This window comes from Primulina huaijiensis, chromosome 18 (assembly GCF_012295235.1).
Source record: "Primulina huaijiensis isolate GDHJ02 chromosome 18, ASM1229523v2, whole genome shotgun sequence".
NCBI classification, from domain to species: Eukaryota; Viridiplantae; Streptophyta; class Magnoliopsida; order Lamiales; family Gesneriaceae; genus Primulina; species Primulina huaijiensis.
The window spans coordinates 4840298-4849921 of NC_133323.1; the positions used below are offsets into that span (position 1 = coordinate 4840298).

General features: G+C 36.3%; 2 protein-coding genes and 1 long non-coding RNA gene across 4 annotated transcripts; 2 read left to right on the plus strand and 1 right to left on the minus strand.

Moving 5' to 3' along the window:
- Window positions 1-880: 880 nt before the first annotated feature.
- On the plus strand, window positions 881-3147 carry LOC140965229 (uncharacterized). Its single transcript, XM_073425360.1, has one exon. The coding sequence runs from the start codon at window positions 1144-1146 to the stop codon at window positions 2857-2859; it is 1716 nt and encodes a 571-aa protein (XP_073281461.1). The 5' UTR covers window positions 881-1143; the 3' UTR covers window positions 2860-3147.
- Window positions 3148-4621: 1474 nt separating this feature from the next.
- Window positions 4622-5659, minus strand: LOC140964870 (uncharacterized). Its single transcript, XR_012172928.1, has 2 exons — window positions 5511-5659; window positions 4622-5060 (listed from the first exon to the last, which is right to left on the minus strand). It is a non-coding gene; the product is annotated as an uncharacterized lncRNA (long non-coding RNA).
- A 1297-nt stretch (window positions 5660-6956) lies between these two features.
- Window positions 6957-9151, plus strand: LOC140963803 (uncharacterized). Of its 2 annotated transcripts, none has more exons than XM_073423210.1 (2): window positions 6957-7228; window positions 7318-9151. In XM_073423210.1, exon 2 carries the CDS (start codon window positions 7343-7345, stop codon window positions 8600-8602), a length of 1260 nt encoding a protein of 419 aa, XP_073279311.1. In that variant the 5' UTR covers window positions 6957-7228; window positions 7318-7342; the 3' UTR covers window positions 8603-9151. The 2 variants fall into 2 exon arrangements, with proteins under 2 accessions (XP_073279311.1, XP_073279310.1); XM_073423209.1 differs by having other exon boundaries at window positions 6958-7223.
- The last annotated feature ends 473 nt before the right edge of the window (window positions 9152-9624 follow it).

Below are 9624 nucleotides of genomic sequence, written 5' to 3' on the forward strand. Positions count from 1 at the left end.
ATTAACTTGTCGTCTGTAGTTATCCTTACATACTATATGGGAGACTATTTGGAAACTCAAATGAGATTTTCATTAAGTCAATTTCCAAGCTATTGAATAAATTTTCCTTACAAAATAATTACGTGTCAAGATGCACTTATCAAAGGGTCAAGTCATCCAATTTTGTTCAAAGAAATTGATGATTTGTTCACGCCATAAATTGAATTCATAATTTATCTATAAAAGCTCACATTTTGAAATTTATTCCGAAATTTGAGGTCTTTTTGGAGATTAGAGGAATAAAAAAAGTTTAATTTTTTTTCTAAAGTTGATAATACTTTTGTTAAACTGCTTTGTTTTGATTTATTTTAGTTAATAATTAATATCATTATTAAATTTTTGTTATCATGTTATTAAGGGGAAGTTGGTGAAAAATCCTCTATCAAAATATTTTTTTGAGTTCAATCCCTACCCACAAAATTGTGGTACTATGTCATACAAAATGTGGTACACTTCATGTGGAAATGTGGTACTAAAAAAGTACCCAGGGACTGAACACAAAAAAAAAATCGACGGCTAGGGACTGAAGACCAATTTCCCACACATATGCATGATGTGAAATATTTTTACACACACAATTATAAAAAAATGAAAATGATAATAATCATTTAATTATATAATTTTAACAAAAATAACTTAAATTGATAATCATAATATAATTACATTCAATAAAAAATATACACTAAATACATAATTAAAATTGATATTTTATTTTTAATAATATTCAGAGTTTCAACGGAGATGGGGGGACAGCAGTAGGCCAAGTGTCGAAATGCATAATTTTCTTTTATTTTTCAGTTTTTTATATTTATGTAAAAAAATTTTGTCTGGAAGAAGAAACTAACTTTGGCAATAAAATTCAATAACGTAATCCACACGATGGAATGGGAGGCTGGGACAAGTTCACTCAAAGACTGACAGAGTGCTGGTGAAGATTGGAGGACTCCACTGATTTTATATTCGCATTTGCTTCAATTTATACTGCGGCTGAATCGCTCGAATTGTTCAGTTGACACACCGGTTTCTTGATTTTGTTTATTCTTCTCATGAGAGAACTACTATCAAATTCAAGATTTTTCGGATTAATTTTTTTTTATTGATTTCATGGCTATTCTCTTGCATTCATCATCTCCTATAACCAAACCATCTACAGAAAACGGAGGAAAATCTTCTGGGTTTCGAGCCCGTGTACCCAAATTTCAGTCTTTCCCACTCAGTAAGGGTTTTTCTAAAGTATCGTCTTCAACCCAGATAGCCTTTGCTCCAAAAGATATCGTTTTTACTCTACCCAAATGGAGGTCTGGTAGGAATGACATAAAAACCAGAGAACTCAGGCTGAACGACGCATTCCTGTATTTGGAGTATATGGTGGGGAAAGGCCACAAGCCTGACGTTACTAATGCCACTCAGCTTTTGTATGATCTTTGTAAGTTTAATAAGCTAAGAACAGCTACTAGAGTCATGGAGATGATTGTTAGGTCCGGTAGTATTCCGGATGCGGCTTCCTATACATGTTTGGTTGATCATTTGTGTAAGAGGGGGAGTGTTGGACATGCTATGCAGCTAGTCGAAAAAATGGAGGAATATGGGTACCCTACTAATACAGTTACTTGTAATTCTCTTGTTAGAGGGCTTTGTATGCGCGGAAATTTGCATCAAAGTTTGCAGATTGTGGAAAGATTGATGCAAAAGGGGTTGGTCCCTAATGCATTTACTTATTCAATCTTGCTTGAGGCTGCATACAAAGAGAGCGGGGTTGATGAAGCTAGGAGATTGTTGGATAATATTATTTTGAAAGGTGGGAATCTGAATCTGGTGAGTTATAATGTTATACTGACTGGTTTGTGCAAAGAAGGTAAAGTTGAGGAGGCAATGCAACTTTTTCGTGATTTGCCCGAGAAGGGATATAACCCAAACGTTGTGAGCTGTAACATCTTGTTGAGAAGCTTGTGCCATGAGGGATGTTGGCAAGAGGCGAATGAGCTTCTTGCAGAGATGGTGGGTGACGATCGTTCCCCATCTATAGTGACGTATAATATACTGATTGGCTCACTTTCACTTCATGGTCGAACCGATCAGGCCCTCGAAGTTTTGGATGAGTTGTTTAGAGATGGCCGGTTCCAGCCCAATGCTGCAAGTTACAACCCTGTTATTTCTTCCCTTTGCAAGGCAAAGAAGGTAGATTCTGTCGTTAAGTGTCTAGACCAAATGGCATATAGAAATTGTAGCCCAAACGAGGGTACATACAATGCTATAGCCAGGTTTTGTAAGGAAGGAATGGTCCAAGAAGCATTTTCAATCATACAGAGTTTGAGAAATAAACAGGACTCCACAATTCATGACTTTTACAGAACGGTGATCACAAGTTTATGTAAGAAAGGAAACACTTATCCGGCATTTCAATTACTTTACGAAATGACTTTGTGTGGTTTCAACCCAGATTCTTACACGTATTCTTCGCTTATTAGAGGACTGTGTATTGAGAGAATGCTTTATGCTGCCATGGATGTGCTTAGAGTCATGGAAGAATACGGCCATCGTCCTGGTGTTGACAATTTCAATACACTTGTTCTTGGATTGTGCAAATGTGGAAGAACAGATTTATCTATTGAGGTGGTTGAGATGATGATTGGAAAGGGATACGTTCCTCTTGAGACTACCTATACCATTTTGATTGAAGGGATTATCCATGAAGATGAAAAGGAGATGGCCGGAGCGGTTTTGAAGGAGCTGAATGTCAAACGAGTTGTGGGTCGGAACACAGTGGATAGGCTCACCATGCAGTATGATCTTGAAGGATTGGTTATGCACGTGGGTTGAAAAGTGAGATAATGAACAATAGGGTCGAAAATATAGCAATTTTATGGAAGCTTATGGGATCAAGGCGTTGAAGTACTTATGGCGGATCGGGAATTCTGTACATTTATTGGTTATTTGTGTTACCGAAGCTTAGGAGTGTGATGAGAGATTTGATATACCATTCATTTGCTGACGACCTCTTGGTTTACGTTTTGATGGGAACGGCACACCATCAAATTATACAGCATTCAGATTCGAATTTCCTTGAAATGTTGACGTTTCTAACATGGTAATTTTATATTTTGACAAGATATTTAAGTCGCCCCTAGTCAAGATGACAACTCGGAGTGCTTGTTTTCCGTAGATGCAAGATATTGTGTCATAATTGTTGATCATTTTCTCAACTTCGTGATTATGAAGGTCAAATAGATAAGAGGAACGAGAATTCTCTAAAGGGAGTGTTTGATAAGGGTGATAAGGTGAGTTTATTTTTTTTAACCCACCTTATCCCTCGTTTGGTACGCGTGATTATTTAACCAAGTCAATCCTTCCTATGAATGATTAAGTTATATAAGGTAGGTTAAAATAATACATACTCATCCCCTAAGATTATTTCATAATCCATAATATTTTTCCAATTTTACCATTCTCCTAAATTCAAACTCACCACCACTTCCTTCCAACGACCGTCCACGGCAACCCCCGCCGCCGGCAACCGCCGACCATCTCCGCCGACCATCTCCGCCGACCGCCGCCGCCGCTTCCAGCCGACCACCGCCAGCCGCCGCCGTAGCTTCTGCCGGACCGCAGCCGCCGGAGTGGAAGAAAAAAAAAAAGAAGAAAGGGCAATTTTGTCATTTCATCAAAAAATTCAAAATTATCCCACACATAAAAATCATACCAAACATAATACAATTTTACATTATATATTACATTTCTATCACAATCATTTCTTTTATCATTTACATACTAATCATTAGTTTATTTTATCCTCCAAACCAAACGTAACCTAAATGAAAACCAGCATCATTGAGGGTTGCGACTTGCAATAATAAGGGATTGAGCTAAAGTAAGTAAGAAACCAACACAAATCAAAGGCTAGAGCACAAATCTTTTGTTTCTTAAAAGGTCAATGCAAAACTTGTGGGAAAAAAAACTAAAGATAACTTGAGAATATGTATATATCAAATATTACATTTTTACTTTATTTTCTATGAGTCAATTTTGAAACGAGTCTCATTATTGGATCGCTCATTAACAAAATATTACGTTTCATATCAAAAATATTACTTATTATTACAAACATGAGCAGAGTTGATTCGTCTCGCAAATAAAAATCTATGAGACCGTCTCTCAAAATCTCTACTATTAACATAAAATATTATATGAACGTGTATGTGATAAACTTAAAATATGTAATCTTATTTCTCTAAACAACAGAAATATTTGAATCAATGGATTTAAAGTCCACCAAACTATACGCAACGGAAGTACCTGTTTCACAAAGAATGCCACTAGTCCTACGCATTTAATCATAAGGTGACAAAATAGAACCTTCAAAGTTTTTACTGCATAAGAAACATATTCTACTTGAATATAAATCAAATATGAAAATGACTTGTGAGCATAAACTCGCCAAATCTAATTGATTATTCCCCACATCATAAATATAAAAAAATTATTTTCATTGGCATAAGTTCTCATCATCAGATCATCTCTAAAAGATGAACACAAGAAAATCAAGGTCCCTAAACAAGATTCAAGAACAGTTGTAAACCACGTGTAAATGCAATATCTTAAGTCATCATATAACAAATTCCTTCTAAAAATCTCACGACCAAAAGATTCCACAAAAATAATCAACAAAAATAAAATGTGACCGAGTGAATTAAACATGATCTTAACCATAAAACACTTCGAACAAGCTAACTCTTCAAAATATAGTTCAAAGTCCGAAAAACTAGAACAGTTAAAACAACAAATTTTCCAGAAAAATATCACACAATACGGACATCTGTTCTGTGAAAAGGAAGATATAGGCAGCAGGAAACTCCTTTTACAAAACTTCCCCCAAACCATCAAAGTTGCCAGGCAGCAGATGATGAAAAACGAGCTTGCTTATGCAAAAGAAGCACCCCCAATCCCATGTTTATCCTCTACTTGGATCTTTGTCTCATCTTTCTGCGCTTCCTCTTCAACCTCCTCATGCGCTTCTTCTTCCACTATAGACACATTCAATTGAACTTCAAATTCAAAAATAAAAGGGAATCCAATCAAAAGCAAAAAACAGACTCAATTTTTAAATCCAATCAAAAGATTAAAACTGCCACTATAAGCAGCGCTCCCTAAGTCCGAACTCACTCCCACCACCGATAAAAACTAACCAGAATTTTAAAGAAGGATCCAAGTACAAACTGTTGTTGACTTGTGCAGTAATTTTACACACTTTTAAGGAAAGCTATAACTATTATACGAGGGACAAATCAAAATCACAAATTCACGTAAATAATCGTCCAGTATGAGTCAAAGTAAACATCAGTGTGACAGATTAACAAAAATAATCAAAACATGAAAGGATAAAGCTTAAACAAGAAAAACAAAATGAGGATTAACTTCAAGGAAAACATGCTTATTGATCACAGATCACAACCAAACGGAGAGGATGAGCTTACCTTAGCCCTCATTACGACAGAAGTTTCCGAAGCTCAATTCGAAATCGACGAATGTTTTTGGATCAGGTGGTAATAACACAAAGCGGCGAAACCCTAAATTTGGGAGGAGATCATCGCCGATTGTTCCTACTATATACTTGGGCCAAATGGGCCAAACGATCCTCAGATGTTTTTAATAAGCACAAGCCCAAAATTCAGAAATATATTTTTTTTAGATGAGAAATTACATGCTTAAATCAAAAAAATTCTTTAATTCTCCCCACACTTACATTTCTGTTTGTTTGAATTCTTTATTTTATTTGTATTGATGAGATTTGTCTCAAATTTAGCTTGAAATTTTAAATTCTTAATATGTGAAATTCCATTAATACAACAATTGTTCATCTAATTAATTTTAAGTAGGGAACTGTTTTAACGACAAAAAGTAAATTGTAGCTATTTATAAATGATCGACCAATTTATAAGCTTTTGGTATATTTGTGAATTTTTTTTTATAATTTCAAAAGAATAGATCTCGTGTGAGATCATCTTACAGATAGAGGTGTTCATCGGTCGGTTCAGTTTTCGGTTTGTTATTTCGGTTTTAGAAATATATAATCCGATATCCGAACCATTTTTCTTCGGTTCGATTCGGTTTTCTACCAAAACGGTTCGGTTATTTCGGTCGGTTATTTCGGTTTTAGTATAATTATTTAAATTAATAATATAAATATATTGTAAACTATAATACGTTAACTTTCTACATGTTCTCTTAGTAAAATATTTAAATATAAGGTCTAAATTAATTAAACAAACAACAATCAACTAAAAATTGTTCAAAATGGTTATTCATTCACTAAATATTATATCAAAATATATAATATAAATAAAAATATAAAAAAATTATTAATTTAATGAAATTTCGGTTTTTTCGGTTTGTTCGATTTTGTTATATATAATCCGAAACCAAACCAAATAAACTTCGATTTTAACATTTATATCTGAATTACAAAATTCGGTTTTCGATTCGATTTTTTCGGTTTGGATTTTCGATTTTTTTGTTTTATCCGAAATTTGAACACCCCTACTTACAGATCTATATCGACAAGACGTGTCGACCTAGTTCATACATACAGTCAAAATATTATTTTAACATAAAATTTAATACTTTTTCATGGATCGAATTGGATATATGTATCACAAATTTGATTCGCGAGACAGTCGTATATGAGTTTTTTTATTCAAAATTTCATTTTTAACCGATCAACTCCATGTTCCATATTTCTGGGTGGTAAATTGGTACCTATAAAATATTAAACAAATTGAACAAAATTTATTAACTATGCATCTTTAAACTATACTGCAGTGTTACATTCATAGTAGACCAAAATGGATAAATAGGAATGAATAATTTCAAATAAGTCCTCGAAATCTCTTTCATTACACCTTTTAGCCACAACATTTTTCCATAATACCATTTTAAATCCCCTTTTCAAATCGCAATGCCTAAGAACTATGTATCAGCAACCTCCCGCTACTCCGTCTTTGGAGAACTTTGACCGCGTGCGCACGTGTTCAATTTCTATTGGATGTAGAAATGGACCCCATTGTACGACAGCCGCTATTTATATGCGAACTGGGGCACATACTAGTAACCCTACACGCCGTACTACAGGATACTAACCTCCCCAAAACAAACCAACGCCATTCACAAGCTCCAGACCAGAAATCTCGGTGATGTTTGACATTTTCTGTTAAAATGGTCTTTTCTCCAGTTTTTCAGTGTTGATTGCTCAATTTATTTGAAATTCCTGATGCATTTTTATAGGGAAATGAGTGAATGATCGTTGAAGATGGCTTCTGCAGCTTGCGTGAATAGCATCGCAATGTCGCCGGAGAATTTTCCGGAGTGTGCTCTAACTAGGTTTCCGTCGTACGAGTGGTTGAGCCCAGGAATCTCATCGAGTCTCGAGTTTCCAGAAGAAGATGCCTCCAAAACCGCGGTTACTAAGTCTTCCGGGAGAAATCGAGCGGCATCGGAGAATACTGATGCGGAGAAAAAGGAAGATTCAGATCCGGGAATCTCCGGCGAAGGCTTCGTGGATTTCGAGTTTCGTCTGGAAGATCCAGTCGTGATGCTTCCCGCCGATGAGCTGTTCTGCAACGGTAAGTTGGTCCCGTTGCAGTTCTCCTCAATCCACCAGCCAATAACATCAGCTCCAGTCTTATCCGAGATCCGGTCGCGCGAATCACCGAAGTTTCTGCGGACAACGGAGATTTCCTCGACGGATCCTAACTTGTTTTCTCCGAAGGCGCCGAGATGCTCGAGCCGATGGAAAGAGTTTATTGGCTTGAAAAAACTATATCAGAACAGCAAAGGGAAACAAGAGGATCGCAAAACGCCGTCGCTATTGTCCTCTAATCACGGCAACCGAAATTCCGCCAGAGGTCTTAAAAACCTTCTTCATTGCAGCACAAGATCATCACTTAATGCATCCATCGATTCTTCCTTAAGCCTTCCACTGCTGAAGGAGTTGGATAACGAGTCGGTGTCTATTTCCTCACGGCTATCGCTCTCGTCTTCTTCATCAGGCCATGACCACGATGATCTCCCAAGACTCTCGCTCGATTCCGACAAGCCAAGGACTGCCACTCGCACTTCTCATAAAACCACCAAAAGCATTACTAGAGCTCGGGTAGTTAAGCACAGGACGTCGTCATCAGAGAACCCAACGGCGACACGAGCTGGCCGAAGTTCAACCCGGAAGGCATCGGAATCCACCATCCCCGCTAGCGGCGTTTCTGTGGATAGCCCTCGAATGAACCCGTCCGGGAAAATCGTGTTTCATGGGTTGGAGAGAAGTTCCAGCAGTCCAAGCTCTTTGAATGGTTGCGCCCGCTACAAGCATCGAGGAATAGAGAGATCGTATTCGGCAAATTTTCGTGTGACTCCGGTTCTCAATGTACCGGTTTGCTCACTTCGAGGCTCTTCGAAATCCGTTGTTTTTGGGTTCTCGTTGTTCTCCACGCAACAGAAGAAAGAATGCGGCATTAATGGCGGTGGAAACAGAACTCAGCAGAATCTCTGCAAGAACCGTACTGATCGATCTTGAGAGAAGTACTTTTTCCCGGGTAACATTTTTAGCCTCTTACTTTTTTCGCCCAATTAACAATGATTTTAGCAAGTTCTCTCTTTCAATGTGGGGTTTGGTTTGTTTGTTTCTCCACTACAAATTTTCAATTTACTGATATATGCAATGTACATAATTAACCGATGAACATATATTGTTCAATCTATTTGCACACTACTGAAAAATATGTTATGTAAAATCCGTTATTACAAGGACCTATCTCTTCTTTTTTCGATGTGGTCACTTGTCCACAAAAGCTGAATGGAATCTCTGATATTTTTTGCTTTCGAAAAAGTAAAGATGGGGCTGTGGAATTTCAGCGGGTCTTCATGTGACCTGCCGCATTGCGTTTGTACGCGCCTCCTTTGCGAATGGATTTTGGGAACGCAACGTAACATGGCATGCACAAGCTCTTTCCCTGTTGTACTTACTAGTGGTTGTACTCTTATTTTGTTTCTTCTATTCTATTGTCCAGTTATTATTTGTATTATAATAATAATATAATAATTCGGGATGCAATATTATTCAGAACCTGCCTGCCTGCTCTACTGGTCCGCTGTTCTTTCTTTTTCATTCATTTCGTGTCTGTTTTCATATAATTTTTAGTATATAAAATCTATTTTTGTGATTTTTATTTTATATAAGATAATAGATGCACTTATTTTTTGAAAATTAAAAAATATAAGATCCATTATTATTTTTTTATTTTATAGTGAGGCGATCGATCGGTCGAAAACAAAAAATATGAGATCTATCAATATATTTTTATTTTACAATGAGACGATCGATCGATCATCTTGTACAAACATATCTCTACTCTCGATGTGCCATATACTCATCCCAATAATTAATAAAAGTTTAGACATGAAAAAAGAATCAATAAAAATATGTGAAGGGTCGAAGCACTCGTTTGAGAATTGGATTTACATTAGAAACCATTAGTTTTCTGCGATAATTAATTGATTAAAATCCATTGACATGGTAGAAAAAAGCAATTAATATCC

Bases quoted from the DNA above. Each gene is read 5' to 3' on its own strand.
- LOC140963803 (XM_073423210.1), top strand. From the start codon at position 7,343: ATGGCTTCTGCAGCTTGCGTGAATAGCATCGCAATGTCGCCGGAGAAT.
- LOC140965229 (XM_073425360.1), top strand. From the start codon at position 1,144: ATGGCTATTCTCTTGCATTCATCATCTCCTATAACCAAACCATCTACA.